We start from the raw sequence: 23,868 nt of genomic DNA, 5'->3' as shown, positions 1-23,868 counted from the left end.
CCGCTTTCTCTGCTTGTGCTCTCTCTGACAAATAAATAAATAAATAATCTTAAAAAAAAAAAAAAAAGATCTAAGAGGTCCATTTCAAATTATAGCCACAGTTTAAATATAACAATTTTCATACAAATACTTCATCTTTGGCACCATCTGATAAAACAAAATTTTGATGTGCACCCCGATGTTTATAGCAGCAATGTCCACAATAGCCAAACTGTGAAAAGAGCCAAGATGTCCATCGACAGATGAATGGATAAAGAAGATGTGGTATATATATACAATGGAATATTATGCAGCCATCAAAAGGAATGAGATCTTGCCATTTGAAACAACGTGGATGGAACTGGAGGGTGTTATGCTGAGCGAAATAAGTCAATCAGAGAAAGACATGTATCATATGACCTCACTGATATGAGGAATTCTTAATCTCAGGAAACAAACTGAGGGTTGCTGGAGTGGTGGGGGGTGGGAGGGATGGGGTGGCTAGACATTGGGGAGGGTATGTGCTATGGTGAGCGCTGTGAATTGTGCAAGACTGTTGAATCACAGATCTGTACCTCTGAAACAAATAATGCAATATATGTTAAGAAAAAAAAAAAAGAAGAAGAAGAAGATGGCAGGAGGGGAAGAATGAAGGGGGGAAATCGGAGGGGGAGACAAACCATGAGAGACGATGGACTCTGAAAAACAAACTGAGGGTTCTGGGGGTGGGGGTGGGAGGATGGGTTAGCCTGGTGATGGGTATTAAAGAGGGCACGTTCTGCATGGAGCACTGGGTGTTATGCACAAACAATGAATCATGGAACACTACATCAAAAACTAATGATGTAATGTATGGTGATTAACATAACAATAAAAAATTTAAAAAAACAAAATTTTGAAAAAAATCTTGACAAGTGTTTAACATTGCAACATATGCAAATACAGAAAAAAAAAAAACACAATTTAAGCACTGAAAATCAAAAGGCTTTTTGTGGATTGTAATAAAGTCAACAATCCACAACGAAACGCACAACTTATAGCAGCACCATATAATACATTTTCCACCAGATAAATATCTAGCTTCAAAACTGGGCAGAATATTAAAAATCTAAACTAAAAGCTGAAAAACATCTTAAAACATTTAAGCAATTCTCTAGGCTTTAGCTGGGGCATCCCAACCGGGGTGCCAGGGTGTGCAGAGAAGGGGATCCCCGCTGCTTTCAGGACAGTTGGGCACAAGTAGCAGCCTGGTCTGAGGTGTCAGAGCCAGTCGCCTAAGCCCCAAACAACTCCATCAGTTTACCCCACATGCAGTACAACTTCTACCAAGTCTTATGTGCTTCATGACACGGGAAGGGTTAGGAAATGCTTCTGAGAGAAACCCACCCAGACATAAGTATCAACCTTTCTTTTCATCTCTAAAGAAATATTGAAAAAAAAACTTTAGTTACCCATCATTCTCACCCAAATCTAGGTTAGGAAATTCTATCTAGACTTTAATGATAGTATCTTCCTATTTTTTAAGCTGTACCATGATTCTTCACTATTTTTTTTTCAAAAACTGAAACTCTGATATACTCAGTTCCCACCTTTTTGAAAACTTACAACCCCCTAGAAACTGCATCATAATATAGACACTGTAACACTCCCTAACCTATGGTTACGGTGGTCCACTCAAGAATAACTTCTGTCAGTAGAAAAAGCCATCACATTGGCAAGAATAAGAAATGCAACTCACAGTCTATTTCAAAGAAAGCCTAAAATGGGCGGAAAACTAAGAAAAAATCTAGAAGAAGTCAAATACTGCCTGTAACCAATCTTTTTTAACTTATATCTAACAAAAATGTCTATTTGTCAGAGTAATTTTTCTGTAACAAAATCTTCAGTTGCTCCCCTAATTGAAATCCTTTAACAGCTCCTAAGCCCTACAGGGTGAAATGCAAACTTCCTGGAACGTCCCTGCCCCAAACTCTGACTGCACCTCCTCCAGCTTTATCTCTCCCCGTCTCTCTGTCATTCCTCATCTCTATGCTCCTAAATGCTCAACTACATGTAGTCACGCCTTCATGCCTTTCTCACACTGCTCCACTTCCTCGGAACACTCTATCCTATGCCACACTCCACACACACACACACGCACAACACACACATTCCCTGCCCCCACCCCGCCCCTCAATCTCCCTTCACATGGGATCAGCTTAAATTTCACCTAAAAATAGTAACACATGGAATAGCTACCCCATACTAAAGGATGTTACTTAGGAACACCCAAATCCATGCATTATTTATTGAGCACCTATTAAGTGCCAGGAAAAGTGTTTAGCACAATTTTTGCCCTCAAGGATCTTACACATTACATGAAGATAAGAATGAACAACCACGTGATTTTAAAACAGTAGGACAGGAACCAGAGTGAGGCAAGCAGGGTGCTACAGGGAGGAAGCACGATGGGGCTCGGCTAGCAAGGAAAGTGATGCAAGCATGACAAAGAGGAACACTAGCAGCTAGGGAACTAAGCAGAAACTGTTGGGGCCCTTTTAATCTTCAATGTGAAATAAGAAGTTTGGACTTCATGGTCATAAACCTCCAATGGCATGTTCAATCTTTGTGTCTCCCTTGTCTTCACAACAAACACAGAGAAATAACAGATAAAATATAAAAACAAGTCACTAAAATGACCTACCTATGCCCCAAAACATGTTCAACATCTTTAGATCAGAAATCTAACAGAACACAGTGCAAGGCCCCAAAGCAGGAAAAGGCAGCAGGAAGTAAATCCCATGGGGTAACTGTATGTAAAAGAGTTCCGTGTGAAGCAGGGTCAGTAGCCAGGCTCCTTGCTTAAAACCAGGGGCAGGGGCGGCACTCATCCTGGATTACGAAACTAGACTGAAAAGGGCTTTTGCTAACGGTGCTGAAGTTACCGCAGAGGAAGCTGCTGACCTAATGCCAGGTGACTCAGGGAGAGAATCTGTGATATCACCAGCATCACCACGGCGCTGGAGCTCTGATCCACTAACACAAGACCTGATTCTGATCTGGGAACTCCAAAGGCAGGCAGAGACAACTGCAAAGCTGCCAGACCAGCAGGGAAAATCACAAAAAGACAAAGACACAGGAGAAAGAGAAAGAATTTTCATCAGACTGAGCCTGCAAGATTGCAGAACACGACGAAAACACCTAGAGTATCAACATATATAAATTCACTGGAGACACCTAGAGTATCAACAATATAAATTCACTGGAGACAAAATAAAAAAAAATAGTAATAATAAAGTGATCTGAAAAAGACTCAAAATAAGCACATAAAAGATCCACAAAGAGATAAAAGAATAATAAAAGAACCAAATTTTTTTAAATAAAAACAAGCAGAAACAAAGAACTAGTGGATATTTAAAAAGAACCAATAAAAATCTTACAAACGAAATACAGGCATTGTAATTCACAAGTAAAAACCTATATGTGGTTCAGATAGTTTATTATGAGTCACCTAACGAGCTATCCCTCACCTCTGCCTTTGTCAGCACAGGGCTCTGAATTTTTAGGGACAGCAGTGTACAGGACACTGTTAGACACTGAGATTCAAAAATGAAAGACACAGGGCACCTGTCCTCAAAGAACTCTGTAACAGTGATGCTAACTGAACAACTAAAATTACAAAGTAAAATGTACATTTCCCAAAATGTAGTAAGCATTTTTAAGTTAAAATGTCTGACATTTCTTAGTTTTCATAAACTCACATTATCATCTTTACTATGAGTTGGCACTTAACATTAGAGAAACATTGTCACAAAATTTTGTATGAATGGAGCTGAAATATCAAAAGCTGCTTCTTCTTCAATCTGTATTTGAACTCATCTAGCAACTATCCTGGTTTATTCAAAGTACACCACTGAAAAAGTAGCCCACTGAAAAGTCTCGAAAATCAAAGCACACATCTTGCAATATTATTAGTAGAAAGCACTCAAAGATTTCACAATAACAGCCTCACTTTCATTTATCAACTGCCTAATTATTTCAATCAATAAGAATAACTATCCATATTAAGATAAATATAATCATTATGAATTACATTTGAAAATTTTTAAACTAACATTATATTCCAGAAGGAAATGCTCACTCTATTCCAAAGTTCCCATAATCAAAAACTCTGTACTTTTTTAAAAAGTACATCAAACTGTCATATGATCAGAGTAAAAATCTTAACTCTTTCCTCACTCTCTAAAAGTAAACAGTTAATACAAAATAGTAAAATCCAGCTCTCCTCTTCACAGGAAAAAGTAGATTGGAATGGCAGAAAATATTACGTATAGTACAATCCCTTTACAACTGAGAAGATAAAATCTGTATCAAATTTGCTAAGTCTTATAGGACAGACTTGGTTCTCATTCCATCAAAGACGTTAACAAAGAGATTATTTTTTTGCTTAAATATAATACTAACACATGTTATCCAATGATTAAGCTTCACACAATTAAACCTCTGATAATTATGGGCAATTTAAATTTTCCCTCTTCATTTTTCTTTCTTTTTCCCCCACCCACTTCTCCTCTGGCAACCACTAGTTTGTTGTATATATTTATGAGTCTGTTTCCCTCTTCACATTTCTAACGAGTCCCTTTCTAATGACTAAGTCAACAGAATATTTTGGGTAACAGAACTAAATCAGCCAAGAAACTAACAACACAGATTTCCTCAGCACATCTAACTTCTCTGATAAATGAAACATCAGAAAGGATCTCCTTGTTTCAATAGAGACAGGTGCACAATCGGGCTGAACCAGATTATCCAATCTCTGACGAAGTGACATAATTCCAGTTTGTCCCATAACAAATTTTTTTTTTTTTTTGAGTACTCCACAAATGCTCCTGAGGCCCCTGAAATGAAACAAAGACGGACACTTACTCATGACTGGAAATGTCTCTGTAGGCTGTCCCAATCGGAGAGTAAACCAAAATCTGCTGCCCAAGGCTTCTCAGAAGAATACATGTCCTGGTGAGAAAACAAAGAGAAAAAAATCATCTTTTCTAAACATCAGCATTTAAAATAAAATTTTCTAAAAGGAAATGAAAATAATTTGGTTTCAACAATTTTCTATTCCCAAAAGAACCCTCTGGTGGTCATCTAAATATAAAAAATTACCAATCTTTAAAACATTCATCTTTTCCTTTGTCTTTAAGAAGTTATCTCAAAAGCAAATAGTATGTATAAAGTAATTATCACACAGAAACTTATTAATAGGTGTCCTTGGTCTTCACTTACTAAAATCTTAATCCCTCCCACCTTCCCAAATAAATAAATCCTAGAAAGGAAGCACTCTATCTAGGGTAGATATAGCACATCACGCCTGCTAAATTTTTTTTTTATTACACATAAATAATTCATATACACTATCAAATAAAGATGACCAAAGTTATTGCTATAAACGTTCTCTAATAATGGGCCTTTTCCTCATTATAAAATATGGTTTCATAGTTTTAAAAAATTGGAAACAGCAGCAAAATAGAAAGAAAAATTCTCTCACCACACAACGCCATTACATCTACCCAACTATGTGGGGCACGTTTCCTTTCAAGGGATTTTCTGTAAGTATTCTTAAAATACACTTCATAAATACTACATGAAAATTTTCATATTTGGTTCTTTTCACTTCAGTATAAGATAAAGTATCACCCTATATTAGTATAAATATGAACTATATGTTCCTTACTTCATTAATATATTAAAGAAAAAGAGGCATAAAGGCATATTTCAACACATTCATGGATGTGTTGAAATATAACAATATTTCAACACATCCATGAATGACAAGTGCCTCCCCAAATCTAATACATAAAATTCCACAGATAAATTAAAATTCGATACAAAATTTGCACTGTGCTTCCTCATGTACAGCTTTCTTCACGAACTGATAAACTACTTTTTGCAACTACAAGAAGTGATGATTACTTGATCTTCTAAATCAATTAAGAAAATAGCATAATACTAAGGACCTCTGATTCTGAAATAGGTTAAAGTTAGGGTAACATTTTTTGAAGAAATAATGCTTGTCCCATCTATATACTTCTTTACTCATGTCATGTAATATATGTGAGAAATACAAATTTACAAAATGAAAATCTGTATGCACAGCATGATTCGTATACTGTAATTAGCAATGGCATATAATCATAGTGCTGCCACGTTGTCACCTGACCCCCATCCCACACACTTTCTTCTTTATCTATGCAGCAAATACTATGATTTTCATTTCCAGATAAGCCAATTATCCCAAAGGAAATGAGAAGTTGTATGGAAAATCTAAAACAACATATAATCTACATGTTAGTTTTAGAATACACGATGCAAGTTTCTCACTATAAATACACTCTCTTGACGGCGCTTCACTGAGTCTATCAGACCGGTCTTCCCTCCCAGGAAACTATGAGGTCAAACATGATGCCCCTGGAACATGATGAATGATGATGACATGGGAAGGCACTCCCACGTCACAGACACACAAAGGAGATTAAACGTTCACAGATGATCCAGGACTTTACTTACTCTTGTAGAATTTAGTCTCTTTGGCCAGGGACTTTTTGTTCCTGTTTATATCAAGTTTTTTATCTTAAATTTAAAATTCCTAAAGGGCAACATCAAAGAGCTCTGTACTAAGTAGTGTGCCCTTCCTACCCATAATCGTAAAATGCTGAACAAATACGTATTCAAGAGGGTGCCTGGGTGGCTCAGTTGGTTAAGCGACTGCCTTCAGCTCAGGTCATGATCCTGGAGTCCCAGGATCGGGTCCCGCATCAGGCTCCCTGCTCAGCAGAGAGTCTGCTTCTTTTCTCCCTCTGACCCTCCCCCCTCTCATGCTCTCTCTCTCTATCTCATTCTCTCTCTCAAATAAATAAATAAAATCTTAAAAAAAAAAATACGTATTCAAGGACTGAAGTTCCTAAGACATCAAGAATTTTCTTAGCACTGAAAATAGTAACCTCAAATATGCCAGGATAATAAAACTTATAAACAGTGGATTTATAACCTTACCATCTAAAGCAATAAATATACTTTCCAAATATGCAACAATGCATGTACTGGAATTACTGTGAAATGTCATGGAGCAGTTCTTATTTAGAAACATACTTTGAAATTACTTATAACTGAATATACTGGTTCAAGATTCCTTACCCCTAATCACAGCTTTGAAATGTAGATCTTCCTATCTACTCTCAAAGTAGGTAGTCTGGGAACTCTTTAAGCAACAAGGCAGTTCAGAAGAACATAAGATAACGTGTGCACATTCTCTTTCTCCTTCTCTAAATGCTATCCCCTCCCACTGGACATACAAAAAAGAAAAAAAAAAATCTAACTTTGTTTTTCACATCATCCAAGAGGGAAAAAAAGTAAGTTGTCTTAATTCCACAGTTTCACATAAAAGGTATATTGGAGTATTTCCATAAAATCTGTCCTTTAAACTCATTTTCTAGGAACTTGAGCCATGTTGTTTATTCTCAGCATGAGAGTTTATACTCATGCTAAACTAATACAGATTCTTTCAAGTGACTCCTCTAACTTTTGTAACAAAACTTGATATACATGGGGCGCCTGGGTGGCTCAGTTGGTTAAGTGACTGACTGCCTTCGGCTCAAGTTATGATTCTGGAGTCCCTGGATCGAGTCCCGCATCGGGCTCCCTGCTCGGCGGGGAGTCTGCTCCTCCCTCTGACCCTCCCCCCTCTCATGTGCTCTCTCTCTCATTCTCTCTCTCTCAAATAAATAAATAAAATCTTTAAAAAAAAAAAAAAAAAACTTGATGTACATGAATGGTGAGCCAGCCTAAGGATAATCAACCCATCCTGACAGGGAACTCAGGGTCTATTTAAAAGTAAAGCAAACTCCGCCAAATCCTTTTCTTTATTGCAAGCACTACACGACCTTAAAATAATTTCTGACACTTTTAGACAGTTAAAACCTCTCAAAGGATCTGAAAAGACTTCTGGTTTTTATAACACCAGATAATCTATTCTAGAACTAGCTCAGCAGTCCCAATTTTAATTATTTTAAAACTTAAATTTAACAGAATTATAAACCACAACATATGGTATCACATTCTATTATTTCTAATAATATTCTTTCAGGAGACCAAATTGATAGTAACTTATTTTATTGTTTACTAACTTCTCCTACTGAAAGAAATACACAAGAATGCCAATCTCCACTATAAGCTGATGGGATTTCCATTCTTTTACTCTCATAACAAATTATAAATTTAGAAAATCAAATTTAATCTTGAGAACAATTATGCTAAGTGAAATAAGCCAGTCATACATAAAACAAACAACCTATTATTCCACTTATATGAGGCACCTAGAAAAGTCAAATTCAGGGACAGAAAGTAGGATGGTGGGTGCCAGAAGCTGAGGGTGGGGGAAAATGGGGAGTTAGTGTTTAATGGGGACAGAGTTTCAGTCTGGGAAGAGAGAAGTTCTGGAAATGGATGGTGATGGCTGTACATCAATGTAAATGTACTTAATGCCACTGAACTGGACACTTAAAAAAGGTTAAAATGTTAAATCTTATGTATATTTTACCACAATAAAAAAATACAAATTAAAAAAAAGAATCAAATGTACCTATGGCTCCAAAAAGAGCAAGCAAAACAGAAAATTATTACAAAGAATCTAGGTGTTTTTTAGAGATGGCTGGGTGGCTCAGTTGGTTAAGCATCTGCCTTCAGCTCAGGTCATGATCCTAGGTTCCCAGGATGGAGCCCCACATCGGGCTCCTTGCTCAGCAGGGAGCCTGCTTCTCCCCCTGCTTGTGCATACATGCTCCCTCTTTCCCTCTCTCTCTCTGACAAATAAATTTTTTTTAAAAACTTAAAAAAAAAAAGAATCTAGGCATTTTTTATTAATAAACATCAAAACCAACCACACAGTTCTAAAGTATTCGGCAAAGTGTCTACCTGAGAAATAGCTAGGACTCATTATTTAGATTTTTTTAAATCCCCCCAAATAAATAACTAATACAGGCCCTGTTAAAGCCAGAAGTGAAACAAATACTTTCAGCATTGAATGAATGTCAAAGTCTTTTCTTATCCCTTAGCCACCACCATTCCCTACAATCTCTTAAATTCATTTGTTTTTTCCCACCCATCTGCAAAATAATTCTAAATTAAATATATACACCTTTTCATTCAAGTGCTCTTGTATAAGTAAAATAACTTACTCACACCAATAAGGTGAAGATGATGTGTAAGACTTTAAAAACTTTAGCCACAGCTCCATTTTTATCTTTCACATCCTTAAATTTTTGGTAGAATAAGAAGGATGGCAAAGAAGTACTTAATTAATTCTTCCTCACAATTTTTAACTTCACGGTCAGTTTCCATTTGAAGAACTTCCACTACTCTACTGTGAACTTTCCAATTTTTATCATTCAAGATAAGTACTTCTCCAACTAAAAATATAGCTGTCAGGTATTTGTTTCTGAGATTCCTGTGTCCAAATGGATTGGGAACCCTCTTGCTACATGACATCAAACATATTTGATAAAATACAAGAATTATTCTTTTAAATGCATAGCAAAGCTCATAAGCAACTAAGAAAAATCCTTAGAGACCAAAAAAACGAACAGGAGCACAAAGAGAGAGTGGTCAGTAGGCAAGGCTGCCAGCAATGGCCCTAGAGGCATTTATTTGACAATCTCCCGTAACCAAGCTGCACCATCCAATACTGTAGCCACTAGCCACATGTGGCTTTTTAAGTTTAAATTCATTAAGACTATGTACAATTTAAAATTCCATTCCTTTGTCATACTAGACATTTCTAATGTGGCTACTGGGTTGATGTATTAGCAGAGATGTGTAACATTTCCATTATCACAGAAAATTGTATTGGACAATGCTGAAGGGCTTTCAGTGTTGACAGTCAAACATGGGACAAAGTCAAAGCTTCACACTGTACAACATGGGAAGTCAGACTACAGTTAAGCACATAAAGCCTGGCCCCTGCAGTACTACATCTTCAACAAAAAGAATAAACTATGGAAAAAAAAAAAAAGTCTGCCCCAAAGAAAAGCAGAAGAATTCTCTCCTGAATCTAGGTTTATTTGTGTTTGGGGAGGGGAAGGGAGAATTCACTGGAAATCTGTAACCAAAACCAGTCTTCACACAGGTTTCAAGTTCAAATCCATACACTTGTATGTTATAAAAATCTCAAGCCTAGAAATCAAGCCACTCTGGTTTAACAGTGTCCTCAACTGCAAATTCTTTCTGGGAGAAAGCACTCTTAAGCCAGGTCTCACAAGCATTTCCACAGATACAGTTACAGTAAAAATTAGCTCAAACTTTTAAAACTAGGCATAAGCAAGATTCAACAGAAGTAAGTAATCACAAATACATTGAAAAAGGAAAGGACAGTAATGTTTCAAAATACAACAGGAAATGGAAAATATGAGCAAAAAAGAAGGCAACAGATTTGGAAAAAAATCAGGTGAAAAACAGGATAACTAAAATTAAACCTCAACAGACAAGTTCAGCAAAGTAGGTTCTGCTAAAGAGAGAATTAATGAACCACATGATAGATCTGATAACCTTTTTTTTTTTTAAGTATATTTATTTTGGGGGGGAAATCTCTATACCCAACATGGGGCTTAAATTCACAATCTGAAGATCAAGAGCCACATGGTCTCCCAACTAGCCAGCCAGGTGCCCATGAACCGGAAGACAGATTTAAATTATCCAGAATGCAACAAAGAAAGAAAAAATACAAAGCAAGATTAAGGGACATGAAAAATCAATTAAAATATCTAGTATGTGTATCTAACTGGAGTTTTAGAAAGAGAACATTAAGAACGAGGGAGAGAGAATCTGCAAAAAGATTATCTGAACTGATGAAAGATACTAATGCACAGACTCAAGTTCAGCAAATTCCAGAAAGTATAAATGAAAGAGAAATTGACACCTAGAGATACCATAGTGAAACTGTGAAACATCAATGACAAAGAGTTCTTAAAAGCAACCAGAAACAAAAGGCAGATTGCTTACAAAGCAACAATTAGACTTACACCTGATTTATCAACTGCAACAAGAGGAGCCAGAAGACACTAGAATATCTTCAAAGATCTAAGAGGAAGAAACTCTTAACTATAATTATATCCTCAACTCAGCTAAACTATCTTTTCAAGAAAAATGACAAAATAATGAAAATTTCAGACCCAAACTGAGGGAAGATATAGTAAACAGATGGGGGGTAGGAGAGATGGGGTGGCTAGGTGATAGACATTGGGGAGGGTATGTGCTATGGTGAGCACTGTGAATTGTGTAAGACTGTTGAATCACAGACCTGTACCCCTGAAACAAATAATACATTATATGTTAAAAAAAAAAAAAGAAGAAGAAGATAGCAGGAGGGGAAGAATGAAAGGTGGGAAATCGGAGGGGGAGACGAACCATGAGAGACGATGGACTCTGAGAAACAAACTGAGGGTTCTAGAGGGGAGGGGGCTGGGGGGATGGGTTAGCCTGGTGATGGGTATTAAAGAGGGCACGTTCTGCATGGAGCACTGGGTGTTAATGCACAATGAATCATGGAACACTACATCAAAAACTAATGATGTAATGTATGGTAATTAACATTACATGATAATAAAAAAAAAAAAAGCATGCGTCCAAAGTTACAGTCACAAAGTAGGAAAATGATGCCAAAGAGAAGGTCTGAAATATAAAAAAAAAAAAGGGACCTAAAGTCCTGAACAACAGCATGTAATCTAGAAGGGAGGTAATAAGAATGGAAATATTCCAAGTTTTTATGCTGTTATTCAGGAGGAAGATATGGCAGACACTATCCTCTGTTCATATGTCTTCCTTCACCCATGCTCTTGCTGTGGCTTCCCTAGGGGTGGCGTATACTCCCCACCTCATGGATTTGGGGCCCTGGCCATATTACATGTTGGACTGACACTGTTCTAAGAGGAGGTTCTAAGAGTATTGCGCTTGTCTGAGTTCTCTTGCTCTCCTACAATGCACCCCCGATAGTGACTGGTCCTAGAATGAGTAGACACCTAGCACATAACTGAACCCAACCCACAGCCTATAGACAAACCCAGCCAAACCCAGCAGAGACTGCCAAACCTATGAGCTAGAAACAAATGTGTGTCATTTTACACCACTGAAATGTTGCAGTGGTTTGTTACACAGCATTATTATTCCAAACGATGACTAATACAGAGAATAAGGATATTAACTTTAAATGCAAATTAAATTTGTGAGTTTTAGTTTTACTAGAAAACTTTACTCACTAAATTTGTGAACATACACACACACATACTGATACCATTTACATAAATTTCCAAAATACGTAAAATTAACAATAAGTTGTTTAGGGACATACACACATATACTGTAACTATGCAGAAAAGCAAGAGAATGCTAGACCCTAACGTTGAGGCTGCTGGTTTCCTCAGAACAAGGAGTGGGATAGAGGAAGAGAAGCAGGAAAATGTGATCCAAGAGGGTATTGATAATGTTCTATCACTTAAGTTGAAGGAGCGGACAGTATGGACACCATTACGTAACACACATTACACATAGCTTTTTGTATGAATATAATATTTTGATATTTTAATATGAAAAAGCAAAAAAATCTCCCAATAAAATTCATAAGTGAAATGATTATAAATAAAAGGAACACCACATGGGGCTGCTGGGTGGCTCAGTCGGTTAAGTGTCCCAGGGTCCTGGGATCGAGCCCCGATGTCGGGCTCCCTGCTCAGTGGGGAGCCTGCTTCTCCCTCTGCCCCTGCCCTGCTCATTCTCTCTCTCAAATAAATAAATAAATAAATATGTTTTAAAAAAAAACGTAACATAACATGTGTTCTCACCTATATAAAGGAGTTAAATGCATTTGTAATCTTTAAACTATGATTAAGAGGCAGAAAGAGTTGTAGTGACTCATTCATTCTTTAAAAGTAAAAGACAATACCAAGTGAGAGGCAGCTCTACTACAAATTGCAAGAGAGCTTTCATGTGCAAAGACTGATGATTATACATTATCCACGCATAAAAGCAGCAAAGAATTGTTATCATTTGTGCTGGCTGAACTCTGCTGTCTGATCACGAAAGCTTCTGATCTCACCCTCAGAGTTGTACAATCCAAGTTCATTTTCTTTTTTTTTTTTTTTAAATGGTTGCCTTTTTTTTTTTTTTTTAAGATTTTATTTATTTGTGAGAGAGAGAATGAGAGACAGAGAGCATGAGAGGGAGGAGGGTCAGAGGGAGAAGCAGACTCCCTGCTGAGCAGGGAGCCCGACGTGGGACTCGATCCCGGGACTCCGGGATCATGACCTGAGCCGAAGGCAGTCGCTTAACCAACTGAGCCACCCAGGCGCCCCCCAAGTTCATTTTCTAGTAGAAATTCCTAGATCCTGTTTTGCAACACTGCTATGTGTTGAACTGCCATCCCAAGAAAGAGCTTAAGAAAATTTCCTTCATTGAAGCATTATTTGTAACAGGAAAAAAAAATTATGAACAACTTAAATGTCCAATAGTAAGGGATGGACTAAATGAACTGTTGGTAATTTACATGTAATGGACTCTCATGTATCCATTTTTTTTTTTGAAATATCCTAAGCTGCATTCGGAATAGGATGTATTCTTTTTGTTTTGTTTTGTTTTAAAGATTTTATTTATTTATTTGAGAGAGAGAATGAGATAGAGCATGAGAGGGGGGAGGGTCCGAGGGAGAAGCAGACTCCCTGCCGAGCAGGGAGCCCGATGCGGGACTCGATCCCGGGACTCCAGGATCATGACCTGAGCCGAAGGCAGTCGCCCAACCAACTGAACCACCCAGGCGCCCTCATGTATCCATTTTTAAATGTCTCAAGAAAATTTAATGTCGGAGTCAATGAGTGCTCAGCAATGTACTTTATGCAACTTTCTCACAGTCAGCAAGAATTATCAGAGGGCGCCTGGGTGGCTCAGTTGGTTAAGCCACTGCCTTCGGCTCAGGTCATGATCCTGGAGTCCCTGGATCGAGTCCCGCATCGGGCTCCCTGCTCGGCAGGGGGTCTGCTTCTCCCTCTAACCCTCCCCCCTCTCATGTGCTCTCTCTCTTTCTCTCTCTCAAATAAATAAATAAAATCTTTAAAAAAAAAAAAAAAAAGAATTATCAGAAATGATGCCTCAACCAATTTAAATTTATTTCCCAAAGGGTTAAAAACAAACACTTAAATGATTAATGTTAGGTTTTTAAATTTAAAACAGATAAATAATATAGAAATTTACTATTCATTCAATAAATATTTACTGAGCAGCTATTATGAGCCAGGCAATGTTCTAGGCTCTGGAGACACAGCCAAGAACAAAACAAAGGTCCTATCCCTGTGAAACTTACATCATTGTAATTCTACTACCTTTTTTCTTAATTCAGATTCATAGTTCATTAGTTCAAATATATATGTCAAGGCACATTCCCAGGTAATGCCTTCTCATTCGGATAAAGAAATAACTTCAGTTAATATTAAACTCATCATTCATTGATGTAGAAAGTCTCCCCACTGTACTTTCCCAATTCTTGGTCATTCTATAAAAAATGCTCTTTCTGCAATTTATACTCCCTGAAACACAATGCTAAATTTGAACAGCTTTAAATATTTTCCCAGCTCAAGAGAAGTAAAGCAATCTTCTATCATTGCTAGAGAGAAAAGAGGTTTGTTTATCCTATTCACTAAATCAACAACGTACTTCCTGCTAATAAGATCAGAGAATGAGATGGGCGAAACGTGAAATCATTTGATTTCCTCGGTTTGTTTACACGTGTATGTTAATGAAGCATCAGATAAGAATGAGGTCTAATTTCCCCTTCTGCAGGTAGAATTTGAGTTAGGTTTCCACAAGGACTTATCAAATTCTAGTAGCTATACACTGGTAAACAGGTCAACTTATAGGTATTTAGAAAAACAAACGTCCTGGAGTGCCTGGGTGGCTCAGTCGTTAAGCGTCTGCCTTCAGCTCAAGTCATGATCCCAGGGTCCTGGGATGGAGCCCTCCATTGAGCTCCATGCTCAGGGGAAGCCTGCTTCTCCCTCTCCCCCTCCCCCTGCTTGTGTTCCCTCTCCTGCTGTATCTCTCTGTCAAATAAATAAATAAAATCAAAAAAAAAAAAAAAAAAACAAATGTCCTTTCCGAAACTTCCTTACTTACAGTTACAGAGGCAAAACCTTTCAAAAGCTGCTTGTAATTTGTTCACATGTTGTATTCGCCTAATGCAGTTGATACATACTATCAGAACTGCACATAATGCCTGAGCTCTACAGATAAAAGCTAAAATGAAGGATACAATATATCTGATTTTCAGAGGCCTGGCATCATTTAAAAAGTCAGCTAAAAATTCCAGACTATCTCTAGTTAGATTCTAAACACAAGAATCCATCCATACATTCAATAAATACTTATTCAGCTAGACAATATGCAAAAACTTCTCAAGGGGCTTAAGATAAAAAATCAAGACAAACCTGGTCCAAGCCATCTTGCCGCTAACCAAACACATCCAGGACAAAAGTACTGTAAGGGAAATGGGAGTGAAGAGCTTCAGCTTCAGCTCATGCAAAGACCCTGTGCTTTTATGCATTTTATGGCCATAAAATGTAAATACATAAAGTTGAAGAGAGGAAAATTCATGTAGTCAATAAAATCTGGAATTCAGTAAATGTGAGCCTTGCAAGAAAATCACTCAACATGTAAGAAGTCCTAGATGCAAGAGGTACAGCTCTGCCATTAACCAGCTCAGGACTTCAGATCAAGTCACTTCATTGCTCTGAGACTCAGTTTCTTCAACTGTAAAATGAGAGCTAAAATTTCCAACCCACCCACCACTCAGGATGGTCAAGGGATTATGCACGAAAAAATGCTTTGATAAACTAAGTATCTTACGTATACTAGTACTGATTCAGCTTTTTTCAGGTCTTATTTTTTAAAAAAATAAGTTGAAATGATATTTTTTAAGATTTTATTTATTTAGGGGCGCCTGGGTGGCTCAATCAGTTTAAGCATCTGCCTCCGGCTCAGGTCATAATCCCGGAGTCCAGGGATGGAGCCCCACATCGGGATCCCCACTCAGCAGGGAGTCTGCTTCTCCCTCTGCCCCTCCCCCACCATGTGCTAACTCTCTCTCTCCCCCCCCACCCCCATCAAATAAATAAAATCTTTTTTAAAAAACCTAGGCAGGCTCTTAACTGCTTCAAAGAATAGACTGCAGTGGAAGTAAAACTGCATTAAGCTTCAAAGCCAAGTCATCAGAAGCAATCTAGCATCTGTCTGGCTCAAGGGCTCTCCACCCCTCTCCCCACTGCACGTGGGTGCAGGACTCTAGCCCTTGGAACACTGCCACTGAGCTGTGAGCACACTTTCTGTCATCAACCAGACATGTGAGCAAACCTTCAAATACTATTAGGCCCAGCCTTCAAGCAGCCCTACTTGAAACCAAATGAAGCTAAGACAAGCAATGCCCAAATTACAGTGTTGTGCAGAAAATAAATGTTGTCCCTGTTTACGTCACTGAGTTTTGAGGCAATTTTTTAGGTGCCACAGTAACTAGAACAACTACAGGGCAATAAAAGAGAAACACTACTGCTACGTGCAACAACATAGCTGAATTTCATTGATACTATACAATGATGAATGAAAAAAGCCAGATCAGACACAAGACAGAACATACTGTGTGATACTATTTTGACAAGAAAACCAAAAAACGCAAAACTAGTCTATGGTAATAGAAAACTGAGTAATTGTTACCTGAGGCAGGGAAGGAAGGTGGTATGGATGGTGAAGGAGTGCGACAGGGCCTTCTGGGGTGGCAAAAATGTTCTATGTACTGAACAACTGGATATGATTATACACTTCATTACATTTATAAAAATTCTTCATGGCATATATTTAAGATTAGTACAATTATATGTATATTATACCTTAACTTAAAAAGGGTGGGGGGGGCACCTGGGTGGCTCAGTCACTTAAGTGACTGCCTTCAGCTCAGGTCATGATCCAGGGCCCTGGGATCGAGCCCCACGTTGGACTCTCTGCTCAGCAGGGAGCCTGCTTCTCCCTCTCCCTCTGCCTGCCGCTCTGCCTCCTTGTGCAAGCTCTCTGTCTGTCAAAGAAAGAAAGAAAGAAAGAAAGAAAATCTTTAAAAAAAAAAAAAAAAAAAGGTGGGGTAGGATGGTAATCAAAGAACTGACAAGGTAATAAGGAATTACCAGGCAGAGTCCAAGAGAACAAAGAGGAGCAGGGCATGCTGGGGTTTCTTACCTCCTGGAAATGCTTGCCTAATCAAAAAACTGGAAGGAAGACAAAATGTCAAAGTACAAGATCCACCAAGGGAGCCATCCCCTGCTTTAGAATAAGACCCCAAAAAGCTGAATCCCAGAAGAGATAACACAGAAGTACACTAAACCAGTCCTTGCATAGACTCAAAACAAACAAACAAACAAACAAACCTCAGTTTGAATAAAGGTAATCCCAAGTGCCTGGCAAAAGCAACTAGAAAAGCCTTTACCTAATCTATAATTACTTCTAGAAATATTTTTTCAAATAGAATAAACAGTACACAATCAAAGATAAGCAGGCATACAGGGATATAAGACCCCTCAAGAAATAAAAGATCACAGAAAAAACCTTTGGGATAGCTTACTCTGTTCAAAGAGATATACACAAAGCTTGAAAATTTTGATAGGGAATTAGAAATTATGAAAGCGGCACAGCAGATTTTCAAAGGAACCAAACTGAAATCCTAGAGTGCAAAATACAATTAACCAAAATTAAGAACCCGGAGAATAACATTTAGAGCAGATTAGGACAGAGGTAAAGCCTAACTTAGTAAACTGGAAGACAGACCACAAGAAAATATCCAGAACAGAAAAAAAAACAAAAAAGTGGAAAATACAGAAGACAAGTGAAATACATACAGGAGTTGGTGAGCTCTGACACCATGGAACTGAAGTCCCAGAAAGAGCAAGCAAGAAAATGGGGAAGAAGCAATATTTGAAGAGATGATAGCTGAGAACTATCCAAAACTGATGAAAGACATCCAGACGCAGCATCAAAAGGTATATACCCCAAGCAAAAAAGGGGAGGATTATTTGAAACCCAAAGACAAAAGAAAATCTCAAAAATAGCCTGAGAAACAAATTACCAATAAAAAAGTGATAAACTATAATTGACTTGTCAATAGAAACAAAGCCAAATATTAGAGAATAATCTCTTTTCCAAAGGACTAATACGTATGTATGTATCCCTAGTCTAGAATTCTATACGTAGCAAAATGTATCTTTCAAGAATGCAGGTGGAATAAAAACATTCTCAAACAAAAAGTGTGAAAATTTGTCAATACGATATCTATTTTAAAGAAAATACTAAAGAGTATTCTTCAGGCAGAAGGAAAACTATTTCAGTTGGACGGTCAGTAACACAAGAAGGAACGAAGGAAAAGAAAATGAAGTAAGTCTAACTGAATTATAACAGTGTAAAACAACAGAAATACATCTTTGGGGTTTAAAACATATATGCATTTTAAAACATACTAACAACGAAATAGGTTAAAAAAAGAAGAAAGAAAAAAAAAATGTTTCACTCTCTGGAAAAAAGAGTGAAGTCTCAATTAATACTACACTCTGATAAGCTGAGAAAACATATTAGAATTTCTTAGGCAAACACTTAAGGAACAGCAAAGGAATACATAATCCCAAGCTAATAAAAAAGAGGTAAATGAAATAATCATTTTTAAAAAGACAATCCAGGGGCACCTGGGTAGCTCAGTCAGTTAAGCATCTGACTCTTGATTTCGGCTCTGGTCACGATTTCAGAGTCGTGAGATCAAACCCCACATCTGGTTCCACACTGACTGTGGAGCCTGCTTGGGATTCTCTCTGTCCCTCTCCCTCCGCCCCTCCCCCCGCACTTGTGCCCCATGCATTCTCCTCTCAACCCGCCCACAAACCTCTAATAGGACAATCCAAAACAAAGCTACAATGAGAAAAAAGAAACATGAAAAACAGGTAAGACAAATAGATTTTTTTTAATTTTTAAACATTAATGTCAATAGTTATTGTATGCCAATTCATTTTTATAAGTCATAAGCAAAATACAGAGATCTAGCCAATGCACATATACCTAACTTTTATAAAATTTTAACCACATCTATTCAATTTTTTCCCATTGTGACTGACTTCTCAAAATCTTATTTCACCTTCTCTTTTCTTATCTTACTACAGATATGCTAACAAGCATTAAAATGTCCAAACCAAATAAAAAGAAACAGGAGCAAAAGCCCAGAGAGCCAACTAGCTTATAAATACTGCATTAATTCCATAATAAAATATTAATTTGCCACTACTGATCTATATAAAATTATTGAATTTAACATATTAAGAAACTTAAAAACAATATTCTTTCACTTATTTCATGAAAAACATTACTCTAATATTTTTTAATTCGCTTGTTAATTTAGTGAAAGGAAAATTCCAGGATACAATTACAACTTTTTCTACACACACAAATGTCAGCAAGACACAGGTGCAACATGTACCTCTTTCAGAGAATAACTAAGTATCTATTTAGTGCCAAAACCACATAAGCAAACAAGAGAAACTCCAGTCACTCCTGATCTTCCTATAAGCAAATGAAACTACCTGCCACTTTTATATAATATATATATATATATATATTTTTTTTTTTTAGGGTGGATTGCTACTACCATTTTGTGAGAAGTAGATATTTTAAGTGAGGTAGCCTAAGTGCTTCCAAAGAAACAATGCTAGCAAAATTAAATCAAAATGCTATATTCATATCATATAGTATCTCTGTAAAGATATCAAAGAATCTTATTTAACATTTAATTCCTGTCTTTCAGATACAGAAACTCACAAGTGAACGGTGCCAGAGTTAAAAAAAAAAACTAGACACCAAATTGTACAGAGAGTCATTTCCAGGTCTACTGTGGCGAGAGTCAACTAGACTGACTCCCTTTCCATAATGGCTGTGGAACAAGACTGAGCCCTTCATTCAGATGACTGGAGTATGGTGCCAAGAGCCTTCTCTACAGAACGAACTGTGGTTGCTGCCAAGCCGTGTGAGGAACTAACTCATGCACAAGCATCCTTCTCTAACCTCCATGACAGACTCTTCAGGCACCGTGTACACGCTCTTCCCTTATCCTCAGAGTGTCTCACCCACTGCCCTCCCCTTTTCATCTATCTCCTCCATCCTTCAGCTCTTACAAGTCACTTCCTCAGGAAAGCTTGCCCCGGCACCCCTGAGTCAGGTTAGGTTCCCTAGTCAGAGGTTTTATAGCTCCCTGTACTTTACTTCAAAGGACTGATGCCCCTGTGGTGGAAAACAAGGTACCTCATGTGAGGTCATGAGGTACACAGAAGGCACTCAAGAAATACTTGCTGAATGAACAAATCTGCATTTATGATTCTGCCCCAAAAGAAACAAGCCTTTAAAAAGTAAATTATTTACATGAAAAATCAAGTTATTTACATGGAAATGGCATAAACTAGTTGAGAATCCAAGTGTTTGCAACTCTCATTCCCATGCTCTGACCCCCATGTACTATAATGAAATGTGGCAGAAGACAGATTTCTTTCTAGTTAATACTACTTTTTTATTGACTTACACTGTAAAAAGTGAGATACTTTTTAATGGAGAAAAAAAGAGACCCTAAATACAAGTGAATTGCATCTAAATGCAATATGCCTTTCAAAAATCACCCTGAAGGGACAATCTATAACTTTCTGGTAATAAATGGTCAGAATAGTGTTGATAACAATACCATTGCACTAAAACAAAACAAGAATGGTTAAAGTGAAATTGCAAACATAAACCAGAAAACGTAATCACCTGCCTCTTTCTCTCTAAGTGAAGTAGCAATTCCCAAACTTTTAATGTTGTGGCAAAGTGTTCTGCCAGCTTCAGACCGCCTTAACATGCCTAGCACATTTTAACCAAAGTTACCAAAGTAATTTTGTTTTCAATTTGCCACTAACTTTAATTTACTGGTCTCTTTTTCAACCACCTTCACAGGCTACAAAACATAACAGGAACTCTAGATAGATGTGCACATAGTGGCCAAGACTAACCAGTACAACCCTCTGCTTGGCACTGGAGGCCCACATTGAATGCGCCCTGCCAGGAAGTTGTCTTGGTTCCCCAAAAATGCTAAGGATGACCAGTCAATTAACAGATGGCGGCAAAGCTGACACTCTACTTACTGGCTTGTTTAACCAGTGGCAGTTGTCCTCCTAGGGAGGACACTGTCAAAACACTGTTATAATTGGTAATGGGCTATCCTTTTCAGAAAAAAAGTACACCAGGGAGTCTGACAGGCTAGCTCAAAACAGTAAGTAGGCACAAACACCAAGACTCAGGGCCCAAATTCTTAATGTTTGGCAAAAGATGCTTCTTCAAATGCCTTTGTGAGGACTCACTAATTCTTTATATAATCAGCAAAGGAATTTCTGTTAACTCAGGATACCTGTTTTCTTTTAAAAAGTTAATTTATAATTTTATTAGCATTTTTTTTCTTTTATATGTTGACATATTTCAATTGCCTATGTAGAATACAATATAGGGTCAATATTCATTTTAAGTAAAAACATAAACTATGTTTACAAACTTTATTATCAAAAATGGCAAACTCAGAAATATTTTTAATTTTAGGGTCTGACAGAGTGAGAAAAGCAAATAAACCACTGTTCATTTGATGCTGGCTAGCTTAATTCTTACTAAAATGACTTCACAAAAGAAAAAAGTACCCTGACTTCCCTCTAATAGAACTTCCCAGGGATTCAACATATGAGGGGATTGGCCACGATGATCTCTAAAGTTCTGTTCAACTTTTCTGAGCTACAGACTTAATTCCATTTATAAATGGATTAATATAGGATTAAAATCGCTTTCTTCCAGCAAGCAAAATATTTTAGATCGTGTACCCACTTTTTTCCCATTTGTGTCACATTATTTCCCATGACTGGGTATTGCCCCAATTCAAACATCCTTCCCAGTCCCCTAAGGGACTCATTTCACTGCTGTTAAAGTCTACTGACTAAAAATCAACTGTGGATTAAAATGCGGGGAAAGGGGCGGGGGGAGGGGGGAGGCGGAAAGAGCTTAATCCCCAATTTACCGAAATGTCTTTCAATTTATAGAAATGTGGATTCAGAGACTCCTCGAATTTCCTGGCATTAAAATACCTGCGAGCAACCATTCTCACGCATTAGATACGCTGCACCATCACACGGCTGTTAGCTCTAAACTACTCTGCAAACTTTGCAAAGGCGCACAGATTTCCAGGCTCTCCAGATCCCTCTTTCACCCCATCCTCCTCTAGCCTAGTCGAAACAAAGTTCCGCGGCACGAAGGCAATAATTTAAAAGAACGAAGTTTGCCTCAGTCCTGCCCACTTGGACTCCGCAGGACGCAACTGAAACTTGCAAAGGAGACACGTCTCCCGGGGACCCGAGCTTGCTCCGCGGGGGAGGGGGAGGCAGCGGGGCTCCCCCTTCCCCCGGGTCTGGTAGACCCTGGCCCTTTCCACCCGCCCCCTTCACCGGCCATCAGGTCCCCCTGCGCACGTCCCCCACAGACCCTCCCCGCACGCCCCCTGCGCCCCAGCGCCCCCCACACGGCGCCCGCCAGCCTGCCAATCACTCCCGCAGAGCCCCACGATCGAGGTTCCAGGGGGCACCAGGACGGCCCCGCACACGTTTCCGGAGCCTGACCCTCGACGGCTGAGGCAGGGAGCCGCAGCTCCGTCCACCTCCCCGGGGCCGGGAATGGCGGCGTCCGGCTCCCCGGGGCCAACCCCAGCCCCTGCCCGGAGGAAACCCCGGAGACCGCCGCCGCCGGCCGGCCGGCCCCCTGCGGTGGGAGATGAGGAAATGAAGTTACCTCCGGCCGGTCCCGTCGGCGGAGGCTGTGGGACGGGGCAGAGCGGGGAGTCGGGGCAGCCGAACAGGTCCCGGCGCGGCGGCGGCTACCGCAGTGCCCTCCGCCCCATTGTTTCCCTTCCAAGAGGATCCCGGCGAAGCCGAGCCCGGGAACCAGGAAGTTCCCCGGCGCGACACCTCCTGCCGCCGCTATGGAAACGGCCCCCGCCTCCCAGGGCGGCTCGCCCGGGACCCCGCCTCCGCGCCGCCGGCCCCGCCCGCCTCACGGGCCGCCGCCAACCGTCGCCGCTGCGGCCGCGGCCGCCGCCATCTTGGCGCGGCCGGGCGGCCTCTTCCCGGCGGCACGTGCGCGCCGCTCCCGCGTTCCCGCTGTCCACGGGGGCGCGCTTCCAGGGCTGCGGGATGAGGGCGCAGCTCCCCGAGATCCTGGGGGGAGAAGCGGCGCCTCTGACCCTCGGCGGCCGAGGGAAGAAGGACCCGCTCCGCACTGCAGACCCTGAACCTGAAGCGGGGCTTCGAGGCAGCGCGCGGAAACGACCCACTTAAGCTGTCCAATTGAAAAGGTCAAGGGATGGGTGCGAGCAGGGGTGAGGTCAATGGAGTAGTGGGCGAGAGCATGATCTCTGCAGCCAGATTGCCGCGTTTTCCATTTCTGGCTCATCTTACTAGCCGTCAGAACTTGGACACTCTGATTTTCTCTATGCCTTGGTTTCTTCATCTGTAAAGTGACATAATAATAGTACTTTCCTCATAAGGTTATCACCTGGAACAAGCAAGTACCGGGTAGTTAGTAGGTGCAAAATGATCATTCCTTCAATAAAATGGTATTGCTTCTTATAGAAATCACATTTCTGTCATTTTTCAGGAACTTTAAGTGTTCAAATCAGCACGACTTTAAATAGGCTACTGTTTCAGATCCCATCGCTGCATAAAATTTCCCAAATGTTCATCTTTTGTCCCATCT

The 23,868-nt window shown here is 39.3% G+C and overlaps 2 protein-coding genes across 3 annotated transcripts in view; one reads left to right on the top strand and one right to left on the bottom strand.

Annotated features, from left to right (window-relative positions):
- Positions 1–23,048, bottom strand: part of USP6NL (USP6 N-terminal like) — a 185,444-nt gene extending 162,396 nt beyond the window's left edge. The window contains exons 1-2 of one of the 2 annotated variants that reach the window (XM_021696682.1): positions 22,906–23,048; positions 4,885–4,971 (exon numbers count right to left, since the gene is read on the bottom strand). In XM_021696682.1, the coding sequence (XP_021552357.1) occupies positions 4,885–4,888 (4 nt within the window). In that variant the 5' untranslated portion in view covers positions 4,889–4,971; positions 22,906–23,048. Of the gene's footprint in view, positions 1–4,884; positions 4,972–22,905 lie in introns of those variants that run through there. The other variant, XM_021696681.1, reaches the window with a different exon arrangement.
- USP6NL-AS1 (USP6NL antisense RNA 1) lies at positions 22,791–23,450 on the top strand. Its single transcript, XM_021696736.2, has one exon. The coding sequence runs from the start codon at positions 22,791–22,793 to the stop codon at positions 23,448–23,450; it is 660 nt and encodes a 219-aa protein (XP_021552411.2).
- The last annotated feature ends 418 nt before the right edge of the window (positions 23,451–23,868 follow it).

The sequence above is a fragment of the Neomonachus schauinslandi genome, chromosome 5 (genome assembly GCF_002201575.2).
Source record: "Neomonachus schauinslandi chromosome 5, ASM220157v2, whole genome shotgun sequence".
Classification (NCBI taxonomy): domain Eukaryota; kingdom Metazoa; phylum Chordata; class Mammalia; order Carnivora; family Phocidae; genus Neomonachus; species Neomonachus schauinslandi.
Note: the sequence above shows the minus strand (reverse complement) of the source record. Positions and strands in the feature narration are given on the sequence as shown.

Excerpts from the sequence above, each read along its gene's own strand:
- USP6NL-AS1 (XM_021696736.2), top strand. The coding sequence starts at position 22,791 with ATGGCGGCGTCCGGCTCCCCGGGGCCAACCCCAGCCCCTGCCCGGAGG.